Source organism: Apium graveolens, chromosome 3 (assembly GCF_009905375.1).
Source record: "Apium graveolens cultivar Ventura chromosome 3, ASM990537v1, whole genome shotgun sequence".
NCBI lineage: Eukaryota > Viridiplantae > Streptophyta > Magnoliopsida > Apiales > Apiaceae > Apium > Apium graveolens.
The window spans coordinates 31,120,437-31,140,652 of NC_133649.1; the positions used below are offsets into that span (position 1 = coordinate 31,120,437).

At 38.3% G+C, this 20,216-nt stretch overlaps 1 protein-coding gene across 1 annotated transcript; it reads left to right on the plus strand.

Moving 5' to 3' along the window:
- The first annotated feature begins 17,878 nt into the window (after positions 1–17,878).
- On the plus strand, positions 17,879–19,273 carry LOC141712057 (peroxidase 31-like). The gene has a single exon (XM_074514832.1). The coding sequence runs from the start codon at positions 18,168–18,170 to the stop codon at positions 19,155–19,157; it is 990 nt and encodes a 329-aa protein (XP_074370933.1). The 5' UTR covers positions 17,879–18,167; the 3' UTR covers positions 19,158–19,273.
- The last annotated feature ends 943 nt before the right edge of the window (positions 19,274–20,216 follow it).

A 20,216-nucleotide genomic window follows, 5' to 3' on the forward strand; every position in this document is an offset into this window, starting at 1 on the left:
GGCTGGCCACCTTCTGTACTAACTATGCGATATAACAAGTGTTCATGATCATAGTGATCTCTCAACAAATTCCTTTACTTCTATTTGATTGATCAAATTTTGGAAAATAGAAACAACTGAAAAAGGAGTAATAAAGTGGTGGTAGTATGCGGAATGGGAACACATTCGTGATACTAAGGTTGACGTGGTTATTAAAAGGGTTATAGAACGCTAGCGAGCAAAAGTATGACCAGTATAATATTAGGAACGGAAGGTGATAGCGATTACGAACTGGAAAAGAATGGGTATTGAGAAGCAAGAGCTCTAATGATTGGAAGCTATGATGAGAGTCTGTGCAATAGACTTGAAAGAATTTGGAATGATCACTTAATTCGGATTGAGTTATCTTACGACAATAGATCATATGTCATTATCGAGATGTCGCCTTATGAGATCCTTGAGGGAAGACAATGTCGATCTCCCTTATGTTAGGATGAAGTTGTAGAGCGCAAGATGCTCGGACCCGCAGTAGTCCAAAGGACCAAGGATATGATAGATCTAATCAGAGGACGGCTGGTAGTAGCCCAAGATGGACATGATGAGTATGTTGATTTGACACGAAAGGATAAAGAGTATGAAATAGGGGACCTAGTAACGTTATAGGTATCCCTTGGAAAGGATTGATGAGGTTCGGAAAGAAAGGAAAGCTAAGTCTACAATTTATTGGACCCTTGGATATGTTAAGACGTTTGGGAAGTTAGCATATGAGCTAGCCCTAACCCCGAACATGTAGCAGGTCGTAACGTGTTTCACGTATCAATGTTAAGGAAGTGTAATTTAGATGCCAGATAAATAGAGGCATATGAGCGCATAGACATGCAACCAGACGTAACCTATATGGAGCAACCAGGAAGGGTTGTAGAGTGAAAAGGGAACAAGTGCTCAGGAGAAGGATTATCAAACTAGGCAGAGTTTGGTGGCAGAACCACAATGTGGGAAAATTGACTCGAGAGTTAGAAAGTGTAATGCTAAGAAAGTATCCCCATTTGAATTCTATCTGATTCCGGGACGGAATCCTTTTAAGGAGGGGAGACTGTAATAACCCCAATTTTTGAGAAATTTTGAAACCCTTATGAATAGTGTTTTTGCTGAACGAGAAAACTTTTCATGCCACGCTATGTAGGGGTTCTGTTATTGATCTTATGGGATATTATTAGTACTCTATGAGGTATATAAGTGTATGTAAAGATCGTCAGAATCCAATTACGAACACTTTGATTTTTCCCGGAAATCCACAAAATACGGAGAGAATTGAGTATAAGGTAACAGGATAAAAAGGATTTAAATTAAAGGATTATAAGAGAGGATCATAAAAGGAATACAATGTATTGAGAAAGGTTAAGGGAACCTAAGTAATAAGATCCCGGGTATGATCCTTCAAACGATAAACGAGAACGAAAGTTAAGCGAACCGTATAACAGATCAGCGGTCATTAGGCAAACGATTAGGAAGTTAATCAAAGGGATTAATGGGAATAATGTCATCCAACCAATAGAAAGAAGACAAGGAAGGAAGGATGACATCATGAGGATGAGGTAAGCATGACATGGGAAGGAAGGAGGTGTGGTTGAATAAGGACCACACAAATTCAAGGGCAAGGTAGTAATTTGCTAAATCAAATACAAAAATCAATCAACCAAGCAAATCATTTCATTTTCATCAAACAAAACACAAAATCCTCCATTCTTCATGAAGCTCTCGGGTGGTTTTCTTAAATTTTGAAAGTCCAAGCTCCTCCACTTGTTATTTTCCAAGGTAATTATCCTAGCTTCTCCTAGTTAAGTTACATACTTCCTATAAGTTTAAGCTTCTAATTCCAAGCCAATCTTTTTCTATAAATCATCAAAGAAGATGGTGAATAGTGTTTTCAAGAACTAAAATTTGTGTTCTTGAAGTTTTGTTTAGATTAAGCTTGGATAAGGGCTTTAAAGGTGATTCCAAGCCATCCTCTTGATTCTCCACTCTCCAAGGAAGGTATAAACTACAAACCCTAGCTTTAGTTTTGAGTAATTAGGATTGAATGTGTTTGATATAGCATATGTGAAGCATGATGCTTGATTGGTTGAAGTTTGGTTGAGTTGTAGAGATTAGTTGGTTTTGTTGCATTGTTGGAGTTGTAAATCTTGGTAATTAGTTAAAGAACCTAAGTAAAGCTTTTAGTTCATGTGAGGAATAAGTATAAATGGTAAATGTTGTGGTTTTGATTAAAAGAACTTAAGTATGATTAAAGTTAAGTTTAGGCATAAGTATGAATGATTAAATTAAATTGGTTGGGGTTGTTATGATGTGATAAGGATGGATGTTTGTTGTATGATGGATTTGAGGTTGGATTTGGGGTTGATTTGGAATGGGTTTGAATGGTTTAAAATATTGGAAATCGCGTAAACATAGCCGTCGTAACGTCCGATTTTCTTTGGACTGTTTTTGTGCATAGCATTAGGACCCGAGAACCCCCTGCTAGATTGTGACCACTGCCATGTTTAGATAGCTCATGTTACGAGCTTCGTTTTGATATGTAGTTCGTTCGATTCCGATTTACGGTTTAGGAGAAACGACCGTTTCAAGTAACGGCGTTTCGCGAACGAAACTTTTTCCCTCGCCTTACTTTGGAATGTAGGTTAAAGACCAAAAAGGGTTAATTAATGTGTGAAACATTTATGGTAAGTGTGTTAGGCAGTTGGTAAGTCATTCGCGAAGGAATCACTTTAAAACTCGTAAAGGTTAAATTATTAAAAATGGTGGAGCCGAGGGTACCCGAGTGACTTAAGCAAATCGGTGAGCGCAAAACAAGCGTTAGAGTCTAAGTTAGTTAAAGTATAGATTCACAAGTGACTTTGGTTTAATTCCAACTTACTTGTTGTTTATAGGTTACCAGACTCGTCCCGAGCCATTCGTAACCCCCAGTCGCTCAGGCAAGTATTCTATGCGTTATACTGTTGTTGTGATGAATACACTTGTATATGCATTATCTTGCGATAGATGCATGTTGGTTATTTAGCAAATTCTTGCGATATATTGTAGCATGTGATATGGTATATATGCATGCCTGTTTCATATTCTTGAAATATATATCTGTTGGTTTATTTGATAATACCTATGCTAGAGGATAGTTGTATCTTGCATATACCCTTAGTATAGGGACCCAAAGGTGAAAATATTTTCTAAAACCGGGAGTCGAGGATCCCGAGTAGATTTCATATATATGGATATGGATATATATATATATATATTTATATATATATATATGGTTATAGTTTTCCAAACTATTAATCGAATAAGGTTTATTCGATAACTTTAACTTTATTTTATTATTGAATATTATTTCGAATATTATTCGAGGACTTATGACTCCTTTTATATTATTTATTGAATATTATTTGAATATTCATTTGAGGATCTATGACTCCGATTATTTGCTGAGATATATTCTGTATTTTATTAAAGAATAAGGTGTTAATAATCAAACTTATTTTCGATTATTCAAATAAAGATAATACTTTCATATAAGTATATCTTTGGTTATTTAATACTCGTTTCAAGTATAAATTTTAATACTTCTACTTCAATTATTTTTATAAAGACTATTCTTTATGGGAATATTATTTAATTAATAATATTCAGATATTTTCTAATATTCTGGGGACTGATTTACTTCATTAAATCAGCCTTACTCCAAACACTCTTTAAAGTGTTTTCGAGTCTTCAAAATGATTTTTAAAAGTCAGAGCGGATCCCAAAACTCATTTTTATATTTAAGATCTTCCTTTTTAAAGGGGATTTAAATACTCGCTCAAAACCTGGGGAATCCGGCTCTGTGGTGTATTTTATATTCGCAACGAGGTTGCAGATTTGGTAAATGAATTGATTACTTGCCCAACGTTCGGGAAGTAAGCCCATCTCATTGAGTCGGCATAAGCGACAGGCCGGGGTACGGTCTATTATTGTGTAAGTGGCTGGGTGGCAGTCCATCAACGCGTGAGGGGCCGGGGTACGGTCTAGCGCGAGGTCCTAATGCGGCCAGGGTGATGACCGGTGAGGAATTCATCCATCTACAGTAGAAAAGGTTACTTATTGGTATCTTTGCCTGATCAGCAAGATATCGGGTTTATGCCAAAATTCTTTTCCTTTCCAAAATTCATTGGATGTTTCAAACTCTGTTCATACTTTGCATAACAGAGGTTCCAGGAAATGTTTAAAGGGATATATATATGTGGATATATATATATCGGGACTAAATAAAGTATCTCATAACTTTTTCATTCAATAATATTTCAAAGATTGAATCTATTCAAGTCTTATCTTGTGGTCTCATCAGTGGGATGAACTTTTGAAATTGATTATAACTTGAACGGTGGTAGTTCAAGTAGTATTTGGGAATGATATAAGTGTAGTGAAGTATTTGGTAACTTCATCTTTTAAACTTATATCTAATTAATAATTGTCTTATGTATGACAAAAATTTTCAGAAAAACGTTGAGACAAGGTTAGATATATGAGATCACCTTGCAACGATATTTTTTTATATACAGTTATACACTGGGATTTTGTGTATATTATGCATGGAAGAGGACTTCCAATATTTTGAAAAGTATATATGTATATATATACTGAATATTTTGCGACTTCATCGCATTAAGTTATCAACTTGGTTCATTTCTTTTGACCAAGACTTTCATGAGTATTATGAGTAGACTCATATATTGTTAATCACTATACATATTATTTTGGTGGGCTTGCTGCTCACCCTTGCTTTCTTCTTTCATCACACAACATCAGATAGATAAGATGAACAGTACCAAGCTCCCAATTCGCGAGCGGATAGGAAGCGTTCCGCAGCTTCCTATAGGCATTGAAGTCACTGTAGCTGAGGTAGGGAACTACCAATAGACTAGGCTTCAACTTTTGATGTACCAGATTTATGTATACTTATGAATTGTAATAATGGCAAAGAAATGTAAATTTATTCAGAACCCTTTTAAGGTGTATTGACTTATAATTGTGGAATAAAACGACTTGTGATTATTTGTGGATGTTCATCTCTGAGACTATAACGTGTGGTGTGTGTTTATTGTGGGGTCACAGTACAGAGTAGTTGATTGTGTATTAAGATTGGGTGTTATTAAGGGAAATGGATCTCGTGACAACCCGGATCCCCGACCCCGGATCTGGGGGTGTTACAGATGTTGTAATATAAAGTGTGTGTGTGTGGCTTGTGGACATACTTTAACCTGTTACGGTCCGTGGTAGTTGGTAAGTAGGGTCACTGCATATACTATTATCTTTATTATTGTTATAAGCAGGTTATAAATAAGGTATGTATGTGTGTGTGGACCTCAAACTTCTGACCCGGGTTTGGAGGGCGCCACATCAAATGCCAAATATGAAGGCCCCAGTGCTCCCCCCAGAGATTCTAACTCTGGATGAATCATCTCTTGATGACAACAACTTGTCTCAGAAAAGGATCGGGAATTGCGAACTCCCATTGCACCACTGTTGACCTCCTTAAGGATGGCTCCAATGTTTTCAGCAGGTACACTTGGAACTCGGAACTTTGAGAGGAGTAAACTTGTGAGAACGAGTGACACACATGACCCTAAACCGAGTGATAGAGTGCTGAGCGATACACTGCGAGAAGCCTGTGAGACACCTACCATCCACACTACACCTATAGATCTATCAAACTATGTCACTAAAGATTATCTTAAAGAGCAGCTAGCTTTCAAAGACAGCTATCTCAAGGAACAGCTGGCTCTTAAAGATCAACACTTTCAGACAGAACTATCTCTCAGAGATCATCAGATCGCTAGTCTTTCCGATCAACTTGAACATCATCAAGCAGCATTCGCCAGTTTACGGGAATTCGTTGAGCGATCTCTCTCTCATACAGGAAAAGGAAAAACAACTGCCAACACTGAGCCAAAGATCTCAGTTAGCAAGCAAGCACCGATCCTGGTCTCATCTGAAGCAGCTCCTGCCAGTACTGGGCCAATGACCTCATTCAGCAAGCAACTGTCTGCTTCTCTTAAGATCCCTGTCTCGACCTTACATGCTCAATTAACATCAGCTCTGAAGGATAACCCAACTGAGGGGGAGAAAAGGGTAGTAGAACAAGAAAAAGTAGACACTGCTGTTAATCTACTTCAAGATGCCTTTCAGAATACTGGTACGTATGATGAATTTGAAGATAAGATGAAGGAAGAGCTAGAAGAGAGAATTGATGAAAGGGTGCTCCTCAAGGAAAGATTCTCTAAGGAGAGTGCAATATCTCAGGGGGAGCAATCAGGACATCTGAGCCAAATCATTACAACTCAGAGAAATCTGTTGTCTCAGATATATGTTCCAAGACCCTTATTTTCTGAAGAGGAACTAGAAGATGGTGAAATAGATGAAAGTGATGTTCCGATTGGGTGTGAGCCAAGATTCGAGAAAGTGGCTACGGAAGAAAGAAGGATCATCTCTGAGGATGAAGAATTTGAAGACGAAGATGCTTTCTCAGACGACTGTCTATCCTATGAAATCACAATGAAAATTAATTGCACTTATTTAGAGATTCAAGAAGAAATAGAAAGATCTAGAACAAGAATTCAAAGAGCTATTCAAAGAAGAAGGAACAGAGAAGAGAGAGAAGCATATCTTCGAGCTAACAGGAAAGGAAGCAAATGGGAAGAAATAAAGAAGAAAATGGACAAACCAGAAACATATCACTATTCAGACCCTGGAAACTCTAATTTGTTGAGAACTGTGGAGCACTACGGAGAGACATATGTAAACATCCATGAGTTCTATGATCATTTCAGCAAATTAATTACTGGAACTACTGTGAATATCTAGAAGAATGGATGGAAGATCACTATCAATCACAGAGATGGTCTACAGATGAAAGTGTCTACTAATGTACTGAAAAAGTTGAACATTATTGAACTGTTCGTCTTAGCCTCGAAAATCCCATGGTTGAAATCGAATGAAAATGAATATTTCAGAGACAGACTTTGGAGAATGATGATGGATGTATCTCCTCAAGCATTTATGTATCCATTCGTGATTAAACTATTTGCATGTGGTAGAATGCCGAACATCACCATGTCTGACCAACACATAAGAACCATTCGTTATCTACAACTTACCTTTCTGGAAAGTCAGCTAAGGAGCAAAAGAGCTAAACTGGAAGCTCCAGATGTTAAAAGATCAGAAGCAGATGTCAAAGTTGCTGGAGTTCTATATGCTTATAGGCTCAATGACAAGATGATCAGAGACACGGAGAAGGTTATGAAGGCAATCACAAGAGAATATCATGAGATGGTGTTCATCAATGGAGAAGCAGAAATTAATCTTCTGAAAGATACCGAACACATAATCAGCACTGACAGTGAAGGGGAGCTAGTCTTTAGAATCAACAAATGCAGGATCAGAATCAAAGACTTCAGGACAAGTGAATCAGGCTCAATACAGCAAGCCTTGACGGATGTCAAACTATCCACATGTAAAGAAGACAAGGTTGTTTTGATCCCTATCATAAAGATACTTGACGAAGTAATGGAAGAAGAGTCAATCAATGACACTAGAAGAGTAAGAGGACATCCAAAAAGGATAACAGTCTTCGTTATGTCCAGAAAATCTTCACCATTGTTTGATCTAGTTCCTAAATGCTCTAAAGTCAAGTATCTTGAGATAATGCTTCATGAACTGAATAATCCACCTCCAGTCAATGCACTTGAGATAGAAGCTCGTGATTGTGTATAAGCTAGATTGAATGAGCTGAAAGAGTCTCCTCCAAAACCTTCAGGTCCTAAGAAGAAAGTCTCTAAGAGAAAATCCGATCAGCCTCAAGAAGAAGAAGGAAGCAGGAAGCAGAAGAAGACAAAGACAAAGAAGAAATAGAGTATATGTTCAGGCTAGAGGAACACTTCTTTATAATTTATATCTTAAGAAATTCGGAAATGAATATATAATCCAAAATGTATTTAATATCTTTATCTGTTTTATAGTTCGTACTTTTTCTTATTATCAGTTGAGTTATCCTTAGGGATTTGCTTGTTGAACTCTAACAAGCAAATAGGGGAGATTGTAAAGCATAATGTAATGTAACATGTAATCGAGAATTTATAACTCAACATGAAAACAGAAATAGATAAACAATATTAAACTGTGAAGCACAGGAACACTTCAGATGAAGATAGGATAAACACAAAGAACTAAATGATGTAATTGATTCATTAAGTCCTCTAACAGATCATGGGAAGAAGTTCATTATTATGTTCAAGCAGCCATGAAGAATAAGACATCAAGGGGATTTAGACATCAGTTGCATGTAGTAATTTCAAGTATTATAGATCAAGGGTTCAGTGAAAGAAGCAATGGATAAACATCAGTCTGTATCAACTCAGAAACACAAGACAAATTGAATTAGGATCCTCACAATGCTAGACGTTTGTGAACCAAACCAGTGCACCAAACATCAGCATTCAAGAAAGTATTTTGATTCAATTAACAGAAGATAAATGGTTGATACATTAAAGAATGGTTTGACAAAGATCTAAAATACTCTAAGTCATGATAGCTATCTCTATATGTCGCCATAGAGTTGTCGCCACAGAAGCTGTCACCACAGAGATATGCTCAAGGCAACCCTGTCGCCATAGAGTTGTCGCCACAGAAGCTGTCACCACAGAGATATGCTCAAGGCAACCCTGTCGCCATAGAGTTGTCGCTACAGAAGTTGTCACCACAGAGATATACTCAAAGCAACCATGTCGCCATAGAGCTGTTGCCACAGAAGCTATCACCACAGGGATATGCTCAAGGAAACTCTGTCGCCATAGAGCTGTCGCCACAAAGAAGGTACAAGTGATGCTGTCACCACAGAGTTGTCGCCATAGATGTGTTGTTCACTGATTTAATGTGCAGCAAATTTAATGAAATGAGTGGACAAGAATTGGCCACCTGTCCATTGAATTTGAAAAGACTACAAAGCAGATTTTGAATATAATTCATTTGTTAGTTATCTTCTTCAGCAAACACAGAAAGTTTACGAGAGCTCCATTAAAGCTTCACATTTATATCTTTGTAAACATACCGTTATGTTGCTGAATTTATTGTAGTTAATCAATACATTGATTAGATTGTAGCAACTTCAAGGTTTATATTAATAAAACAATATATTCCTTGAATTGTTGTGTGTTTTTTTGATTCCGTACTTTGAAAGAACTTGAAACGAATCGAAAAGATTGTAGTTATCGTATTCAACCCCCCCCCCCCTTCTACGATACTTTGGGACTAACAATCTTGAAGAAGCTAGAGCTAAACTCCTGGAATTCCTCATTACATCCCTTGAAGTGATTATGCTAGAATAATATCCAAGAGCCGATATTCTAGCCAAGTTAGCCACAGATGAAGATCACTCCCCTTCTCCTGGCCTTTACAAAATCTTGTTGACATCTCCCTTGGTAACTCCTCTAACCGAACCTACTTCAGAGATATTGATGCTCTCTTATGGCCCAAATTGGATGACACCGATCTATCTCTATCTGCAAGAAGGCACTCTTCTTCAAAATAAAAGAGCTGTTCAATTGTTGCGCTCCAAAGCCGCTCATTACACCATTGTGGATGATACTCTTTATCAAAGGTCTTTTTAGCACCATTTCTTAAGTGCGTTGATTGTGCTGAAGCAGACTATTGCATGCTCGAGGTTCAGGAAGGAATATGTGGAAGCCACTCGTCTGGAGAAGCCCTGGCTCATAAAATCATCAGGCAGGGATACTACTGGCCTACTTTGAGAAGGGATTGCTTAAACTATGTCAAGACCTGTGCCAAGTGCCAGTTTCATGCTTCTATTCCCAGGATGCCTCTGGTTTTTCCTACGACTATTTTATCCCCCATCCCCTTCGACACATGGGGAATGGATATTATGGAACCTTTTCTTCCGGCCAAAGGAAATATTCGGTTCTTACTAGTGGAGGTTGACTACATGACAAAGTGGGTTGAAGTCAAGGGCGTGGCTCATACGACTTCCGCAGTATGCTGAAAGTTTTTTCATGAACACATCGTCACTCGGTTTGGAATTCCCCATGTTTTCATCACTGATAATGGAAGGCAGTTCATTGAATCCAAATTTGAGGAATATCTAATAGCCTATGGAATACAACACCGAAGATCATCTGTGGCCAACCCTCAATCTAATGGCCAAGTCGAAGTAACTAAACGAACCCTCCTACAAAGTTTAAGAAAGAATGTTCAGGACTTGAAGACACTTTGGCTAGAAGAGTTGCCGAATATATTGTGGGCCTATCGCACTGATACCCATAAGCCCACCGGTGAAAGCCCATTTCAGCTCACATATGGTACCGAAGCTCTCATACTAGTGGAAATAGGAGAGTCCTCCTCTCGAGTCCAAAATTACAATTCTTGGCTGAATCAACAAGGTTTACGAACGAATCTAGATTTACTCGAGGAAAGAAGAGAGAATGCTCTTATACGTATGGCAAACTATAAACAGAAAACTGCTCTTCACTTTGGCAAAATTCTTCCTCGACAGTTTCAGGTTGGAAATCAAGTACTTAGAGCCGCTTCCGTCTCTACTCCCTCCAAAAATAAGAAACTAGACCCTACTTGGGAAGTCCCCTACGTCATAACTCAGGCTACACGGCCAGGGACATATCACCTCGCGCAATCATCCGGAGAACCCCTTTCCAATACCTGGCACGCCACCCATCTCAGGCGTTTTTATCAGTAAGTCTTTTAACTTGTTTGACATGTTATGAATGTTGTAAATAGAAGCCTACGTTTATTAATACGTTTGCTATGAATATTAGACTGATAGTATCTTTTACGTTTACTGCTAAAGCCTTAATCGGCCCGGGATTAACCCCTACCAAGCTTACCTATTAAAAAACCAACATATGCAGCCTACGGCCTGTGGCATAGGTAATGCCATCTCACAACTATTTGTTACAACATCAATATAAGCGTTCCCTACCTGCGGCCCGAATAGTTCGTCTAGATAACTATTTGATACAACGCCATTATATGCATCTAACTGCCTGCGGCACAAATAAGTTCGCCTAAATAACTATTTGTTACGAAAACCAACACAAGCAGCTTACTCATGCGGTACAAATAGTTTGCTTGCACAAATGTCTGTTAATTATCAAATTATACAAACATCCTTACAGTGTTTCCTCTTTTAAAAACAATTATTGTGTATATTGTAATTATTAAAATGCTTATAAACATAAACATGCTTGTTTGTAACCAATTGTTCGCCTTTTGCTCTGAATCCGAACTATTACTTGCTTACGATTCACACATGACTTAAATCATTTTTACCGCAATAATCATATATATAAAAACAGTAAAACACGATATATTTTTTCCATAGGTCAAAACAAACTTAAGCGTCAATCCCCTACGGGACATACTTCATCAAATAAAATATTCAAAAACAAAACAAAATAGAACATTTAAATTTAAAAAGTGTCCCCCACTAAAATGCTCAAGCGATAGTTTTCTTCCTTCACCGAAGCCAGAATCTCTTCTAGCTCTTCAACCTTGAACTCCAACTTGAGAATTTTTTCATCCTGACATCGAATCCTCTCCTGCATCTTGGAAATAGTAGCCAACAACTCTTCCTCCTTCTTCACGGCCTTCTTTTCCTTGTCACTGGAACAACTACCATGAGACTCCATAACAGCTTTAAACTTTTGCCTTCGGAAAGTAAAAAAGAAGCTTTGAAACAAACTAATATAATCTTAACTCTGAAAAACTACTCCTTATATAAGACGAGAGTGACTCTTCATTTCCTTGGCATTTATCATAGATACATTAATTAATATTAATTGCTCATGTTGACCCTTTGACATCCCATTTCTTAGGGTCAATACATTCCATTAATTAGCACAATTTACCAATATTTTCATTTTCCCCAAAATTTCTCTTAATTACTTATATTAAAAAACAGTATAATAACAAAGATAAAAAATTAAATTAATCACGAAAGTTTCCTTCTTTCATTCTATAATAAAAATTACATAATTCAAACTAATATTACATCAAGGATAATGGGGCCTACGGCCCAACAACATCCTTAAATCATTGTTCTCATTTTGAACCCTACGAAGAGCCTCACTCAACATTTGCACTTGCTCTTCCTTCGCTACAATCGTGTGCCACAGAGACCTTATACTGTCCCTAGACTCCTTCAAGTACTCCTCCAACTGAAGCTCCCTTGCAGATTTTCCCCCTCTTGAAGACATGATCTTCTTGCCTACGGACAAAGAAAAATACTAGGTAAAAAAACAAAACATAAATCCCATCCTCACCACCACACCCATTTTTATAGCCCCTCCATCACCAACCAACCATTTCAGTCAACAGATGACTCCCCATTTTCACACAATTATTCATTACTCCTCATAAATGAATCCACCACTATTCATCTTCCCAAAAAACTTTACCTTCTCCATAAAAAATTTATAACACATAATTCAAAAAATAATGACACCCTTTTTTGACTAAAATATTTCCTAAAATAAAATGCTTCTTTTTTATGGGACAATCCACCCTTCAAACAAATTCGAGAAAACAAATTCGAAATTTAAAATCCACCCTGAATGGCATCCTCCCCTCCTGGCGTAGCCGCAACCCCGATGTTAAAACCTGGAACCTCTTCTACAAACATCGGATCCGCAGCTACGTCTTCAGCCCCATGAATAGTCATTTCACCCTCAGCTTCTGAACTTCTTCCCTCTTCTATCGGCTTCTGCTTAGTGGCCTCAGTCTCCTCTTACTCATCCATCCTTTTCAGCTCCCAAGCCCAAAAATGGTCCACACTGTGTCGAGCCAGATCCACAACATTTCCTACACCCACGAAAGATAAGCAGTCATTAAAGCCCTCCTCATGGATAAATCCTGCCTTCTCATATAACGAAGCCTCATACTCGGCCAAAGCCAGGAACCGGTCCATATTGTCTTTATAAGTATTAAGAGCCTCCTGCTCCACCCTCTCCAAAGTTTCAGTCACTTTTCAAACTTCTTCTGTCTTAACATCCAACTCTTTTTGCAACCTATCCATCTCCGAACGAAGGCTTGTTGATACCCCTTGTTTCGACTGCAATTTTTCAAGATTTTCTCTGTTGTCCTTTTTCAGGTGATCTATCTCCTCGCTATCAGACTTAAGAACTTCTTGCAACTCATCATGTTTCTTCTTCATTTCCCTCAGCTATTCGAGAGCATCATCCTTAGCCTTTCTCTCGGTCTTCACATTCTCCTGTTCCACCATCATCTTCCCCTTGCCTTTTTTCACTCCGTCAGCCAAATTCACCACTCGAGTCCCCAACTGAAAGCAAGAAAAGGCACACACAAGAATTAAAATAACCAAAAATTTGATGAAAGAAAGACAAAAACATTATTCTATACGTATAATGATCACATGAATTCTTAAGGATACCTTTCCCAGTAAAGTCTTTGTCTGGATGATAGCATCCCCATCCGTTTCAAGCACGATTTTCCTACGATCGGGAGACAGAGAAAATACACCCGACGCCCTTACCGGAGCAATGCTTCTTTCTCCTTCGGCCAACCAACCCTCCCTGAAAAGGAAAGAATCAAAAAAGAAGAAGAAAAGAAGAAGGGAATGAGAAGAATAACAATAACCATGAATACAAAACTACTGGTAGTAAAACAAAAGATAGTGCACTTCTCCGAACTTTTTTCAGGTCGAGATTTTCCAGCACTTGGAACCAAACTCTTCACAGGAATGGCCACTTGTGGATCATTTTCCCCTTCGAGAGAAAGAGCTGAAGCAGCTTCTAGATCAATCAAATATGCTCCCTTCTCGCTGACAGTCGAAGGATCCAAAGTTTTCTTAATTTTCCTTTTGTCCACCCTAGCTTTCTTAATAGCAGCCTCAGTTCCCGCCGGATGAGATTTCGTAGGCCTCTTCACTCCCGCGGATACTGAAATGCCCCCTTCAGCTCCAGGTTGGCTAGCGGCAGTACCCGAAGATGCCTCTTCACCTCTTTCTGAAGCCGTCTGAGCTTTTAATTGCCTCTCATGAGCCAATTTTAAAATTCTCCGACGATCCATGTTAGTAGGAACAGACAAATCTTGTAACAAAACTGAAATGACAAAATCTTCATGTTAATTACCAGAAAAAGAAAGCATATACCCTAAAGAAAAACAGTCAAGACCCCAAAATGTACATAGTATATAATGATAGATAAACATCAGCTGCTTACGGTTATGAGTTATCAGAAACTCAGGGTCCCAAAAACTCTTAAATGGCCACAACCCCTCCTTCTTCCCCCCTACGAATTGGACTGCATAATCATGTTCATTCTCTTCTAACATTTCGTACCTTCGCACCGCCCCTACAATCCCATCGGGCCTTTTATACTCCAGCAGATCAGCCAGATCTCCAACCTTGAACTTTAAGAACTCATCATGCCAACCTTTGTTGGACGAAGGACCCTGTACCAATATTCCCCCCAAGGATGTAGCCCCCCTCCAATGGATCTCCTGCAAAGGGTAATAACCCCTTGACCCCTGCATTTTGTGCAAAGACCAGAAAAGGCCTTATATCAAACTCTTCAAGAATCTGAAAGGCATACCTTACTTCCGCAAGATTGTTGTCGTCAAAGTTGGGAGGCTTGTTGTTATATTCCAAATCTCCCAAAAACTTCTCCAATACTTTATTTGAGATAATCACATATCTCTTTGCCTGATAATAACTAATCTCACCTAAAGACTTAAAATAATTATCTCTTTGAACGTCTGGAGGAGTTTTCACAAACTTCTGCTCTACGTCTATCCATCCCTGATCACCGACCAAACTTCCCATCACTATACGTACTCTACCCTTCCCCCTCTCACTTTCTTGCCTCTACACTCTAGCCAACTCAGCCACTTCTTTCTCTCTCCCTCAACCAATACCAGGAAAACTTGATTCCCCTGCTTTCTTTTTTCCCCGACCTTGAGACGTGGAAGGGACACCCTTACGAATATGCGATTCCCCAGAAGATGGCCCTGGACATGTACCCTTAGACGCTACCTCCCGAAGGGGACGATCATCTTTATCTACAGATCCCCCCTTTTTCGAAGAATCACTCCTAGAAGTTTCATCGCTTTCGGTATCTTCCTCCCCGATTAGCGACGCGGACAAGGCTTCATTCTCGGAATTCGGTGTACTTTCACTCTTACTCTCTTTCACCACAAACCTCCCACGATTCCCCATCCCTAGATTCTCTACAAATAAAAGAAAAAGGCCCTGTCAATAAATTGGCCATAAAAAGCGAACAAAAATAAATAAATAAAAAATACACATAACATAATTATAGAATAACCTTTCTTTTACCCATACCAAAATCACACTTCTACGAACTCAACCCCTATCCTTAGACCCATTCAAACCCTATTATCCCAATAGCCAAACATCACGCTTCCCCACCATGCATCCTTTAAGAACCCCTCTTCCTCTTTAAACAGCATTAACTCAAACATTCTCCGATTTCAGATCCCAATTTACATCCTAACCCCTTATAGATATCACAGTTTACACACAAGTCGAAAAGAATCAAGTACGAAATCAAAACAGAGTTGAAGCAAGTACCTGTTTGGAAACGAAGCAACTATGTGGAACGAATTGAACAACTTTGCTTTTCTCCCTTCGTGCGTCTCTCTCAGTTCTATCTTAGCCAAAAGTGAATGAAAAAGAAAATAAAACTGGACAAATGTATATATTTGAAATTTAATAACTTCCCCTGCTTCCAAGGAAATGAACCGTCGAAACTGTGAAAGCTAATGATTCATGGGACCCACAAAAAGAAAAAAGGCAGGCGCGTGAAACCCACTCCTCCTCAAAACCCATGCCTCTTACAAAGAGACATTTACAGGACACATCGCCTCCACCTCACACTCTTTAATAAACGGCATAACCGCTTTTATTAACCTCTTAAAAAAGGAAAATCATTATAATCTTTATTAATTAATTAAAATTCACTTAAGACACTATACTCAGTTCCTCTTCAAGACCGATAGCTTCCTAAAGAAAGCTACACTTACGGAGGGGGCATCTGATGGCATCAAATTTGTGGTCTCCCTACGGTCGTAGCCGTAGGAACCTTAAATAGAAATGTGACTCTCCAAACTCCCCTTCCCCTTGGTTCCATAAAACCCATTACATAATAAAGAACCTACGTCCACCGTAAGAATGGTACACCTTCGGAGTCAGTAAGCCAAAATATCTGCAAAACACAAACGACAAAAGGTGATAACTGAAGGCTCAATTTCCGTAGGCCGTTGGCCCCACATCTCAATCTTATCATCTACACATTACACGTGTCATTCACTAGGGTACCATGTCATACTCTTCTCTTCTCTCTGTCTACCACGTGTTGAATAGCCTATAACAGTCACCCCCTACTGACCTGGGGGACAGCTGGCTAATCATAGGGGAATAAAAAGGAAAACCAAAGAAAAAAAAGAGACAGACAAAATAAGACAACTAAAAAATATACACTCTTTACGGACCACGCCCGGAAACCATAAACACGCCGTAAATACCCATTGTATTGTTGCTCAACAATACCGGAACCCATTTGACAACTCTGCAAATTTCGAAAAAGTGCATCCTCGTTCCATACATTACCTACTACGTCTTCTGAAGATCAAAAAAGCAATAGCAGGAATGTGGTGCTCTAGTGTATGCTCATCTGCAATTTGGAATATATCTGTTTGTAAGATACATACTTGTGTTCTAATGATAACCATCTTCTGGAATTGTACATTTTCTTGTTTCTGATAATTAGTTTTCAATTTTCTGCATGTTATGCTAAATTTAGTATCAACGCGACAATGTAATCGGTAGATATTATCCTCACGTATATGTTCCCTTCTTATATCAAGACCACATCTAGCCAAAATGTTCTTTGTTTAAACAACTCCTATTACTATTAGTGTCATCTTTGAGCCTAAACAACAATCTTTTTGGTTTCATCCTTACTAACTTGTGCAGCTGATGAAGACTTAGAAACACCAAATGGAAACGATGCTTGACACAAAATTTAAGATAACAGGTCTGCACCCATAAACCAAAATAGGATCAATTGATCCATCACCCTTCATTTATGAAATAACCAGAAAATTTAAACAAGGAACTCGTTTAGCTAACATATTTAACCTTCTCCGACAATTAGCGCTTAAAAATAGGTGTGAGGTATTGACGAACAGTATATAATCATGTTGTGATCTTCCTGTAAACACGTTAAGGTTTTAAAGTAATCGGTTGCTTAACATGTTTGTATACACTTTAGGTAGTAAAGGGGGGAGTAAGGGCCAACGGATTATCGATGAAAAACACGCCAATTTAATGGAAATTGTGAGAAACGAGATAAACAAAGAAAATGAGTACTACTATTCTAAGTGGCACCCTTGTCTTGATATCACATGCTACATATCAAAATACAAATTATGGGTGATGGGGGCAAGCAACAGCGAATAATTTTCAAGTCGAATACTGTACTTTGAAAACATACAGTATCGAATTTTATGATGTATAGAGTATTGGAACAAGTTTTGGTTTATTAGAAAGGAAAAAAAAACTATAAATTTAGCTCAAAAGGAGAAGAATGATAATTGGGCTAGACAAGGGCAGGAGGAGGACAGTTGGAGAATAGAAATGTCAACAACTTGGGTTCTTTCATGTGAGGGAGGGGGACAGACTTAACATACGCCGGACACTCCGTTACGCGTTTCTTTATATTACTCTCACATTCCACAATCACCTCCACATCAAAGATGATCGAGTTCCGATAAATAATTGTTATAATATATTATTTTCCGTATTTACATAAATGATGAAGTTTTTCGTGTGAATACTGGGATGATTATAAGATAAAAGTTTAGAGTTTTCTTCTTATAACAGTTCAAAAATATATATTGTAATAATTATTTGCCGTGCAGCTAGTATAACAGAATCCGGAGTAAATAAATATATCTCATCTGCCTCGGTGTTATCCCTGTTCAAACCCACCCTACATGAATCAAACTCAATCATAGAGTTGCAGATCAAGCCTCTGACTCCATCTCTCTCCTTATATTTATTCACACACATCTCTCTAAGTCTATATTCTACAACAATGACATTACTACATCATTTCCTTGTATTCTTCTTCTTGTTCTCAAACTCTCTACTCTCATCAGATTCAGCTCATCATCTTACAAGCAACTACTACGACAAAAGCTGCCCCAGATTCGAACAAATAATCCAAGACACAACTACAAACAAACAAATCTACTCTCCAACCACAGCTGCAGCCACTCTCCGTCTCTTCTTCCACGACTGTCTCATCCAAGGCTGCGACGCTTCCATTCTCATCTCCTCCACTCCTTTCTCTAAATCTGAACGTGAAGCCGACATCAATCTCTCCCTCCCTGGTGACGCATTTGACCTGGTAGTACGTGCCAAGACAGCCCTCGAGCTCTCCTGTCCTGGCACTGTCTCATGCTCAGACATTCTAGCTTTGGCTACTCGAAACCTCGTGACAATGATGGGCGGTCCTTACTACAATGTACTACTCGGTCGTCATGATGGACTGGTTTCCAAAGCCTCACATGTCGGCAACAATCTACCGAAAGCTGCAATGTCGGTGAGCAAACTAATCAGATTGTTTTCAGCAGTCGGATTCAACACGCAGGAGATGGTAGCGTTAACAGGGGCTCATACTATTGGATTCTCTCATTGCAAAGAGTTCAGCTCGGACATTTATCATTACAGTAAATCTGTACAGTCTGATCCTTCTATTAATCCCAGACTTGCATCAGGATTAAGGAATGCTTGCTCAAATTATACAAAGAATCCTACATTGTCGGTGTTTAACGATATCATGAGTCCGAATAAGTTCGATAACATGTATTACAAGAACTTGCCGAGAGGATTGGGGATATTGAAATCGGATCGAGCATTGGTTTCGGATCCGAGAACGAGGCCTTTCGTGTTGCTGTATGCTAAAAACGAGAAAATATTCTTCGAGGCATTTCGCAAGGCAATGGAGAAGCTTAGTGTCTATGGAGTTAAGAATGGACGGAGGGGTGAGATTAGACGCAGATGTGATGCGTTTAACTCTTAAATTAATACTGATACAAAGTTATGTTAAAATCTCTCTTTCTCTTTTTTGATTGAGTAGATAATCTTCGATTTATGTATACCAATGGATTAATGAATATTCATTTGTTTGTTTGTTAACTGTATGATACTGCATATTTAGAATGTTCATTTTAATTGAGCATTATTATCTGGTACTCCAGTTTTTTCAAAGTTTAGTCATTGATGATTTTTTCTTTGAATGGTTGTTTAAGAACTGCGAGTAATAATGGCAATGAGAGGTACAGTGATTAGTATTTACACTGTTAGACGTTAGTACATAAGATAAGTGAGATCTTGAAGTCTGCTATAATTAATGACTCCTGGGTTGTCATTATTAAAGGAATTATTTTAAATTAATTTAATGTACAGATTACGGTCCTGGACATTGTTCAAGAAATCGCCGATCCAGCCAATAAATCGGCCGATAAATCGGCTGAAGGCAACCCTCCGATCTAACAATGCAAAAACGGCAGGAAAATCGTTTTATGAGATATTGGGTTAAAATCGGGTCGTAATCGGGTCAAATCAGAATAATCGGGTTGCTAAGACTCTCTCCGACTCTCCCACAATTAGATCTTCTAGTTCTAGATTTTCATGTTAGTTTGTTGAACTAAAAACATATAATATGTGTTTATATTTTGTATCAAAAACAAAGTCTTAAAAGCTTTGCTATGGGAGAGAGATATAGCTTTGAATTAGCACAAAACGAATGATAAGAAAGAAGCCTCGACGAATGATTATAACAAGAAAGCAAAGGATTAGAGGTCTGGTAAATTGCGAGAAGAAGATGTAAAAGTGTAAGCCATGGCTCATCATGGCTCATACATGTTTATGTGTAAAATATCTGATGTACCTCATTTAAGAAGAACACTGACTACTGTTTTTGTTTTTGTGGTGAAACTTAAGGTTACTTTAGTCATGTACATATCTTAAGAATGATTGAGTGGGCAACTTGTCCATATAAATATATTAATATATTAATATATATATATATTTATTTATATTAATTTACTTCCGATTTTTTTACCGATTAATCCCCGAT

What these genes read in the sequence shown, in the direction of transcription:
- LOC141712057 (XM_074514832.1), top strand. Translation starts at nt 18,168, where the DNA reads ATGACATTACTACATCATTTCCTTGTATTCTTCTTCTTGTTCTCAAAC.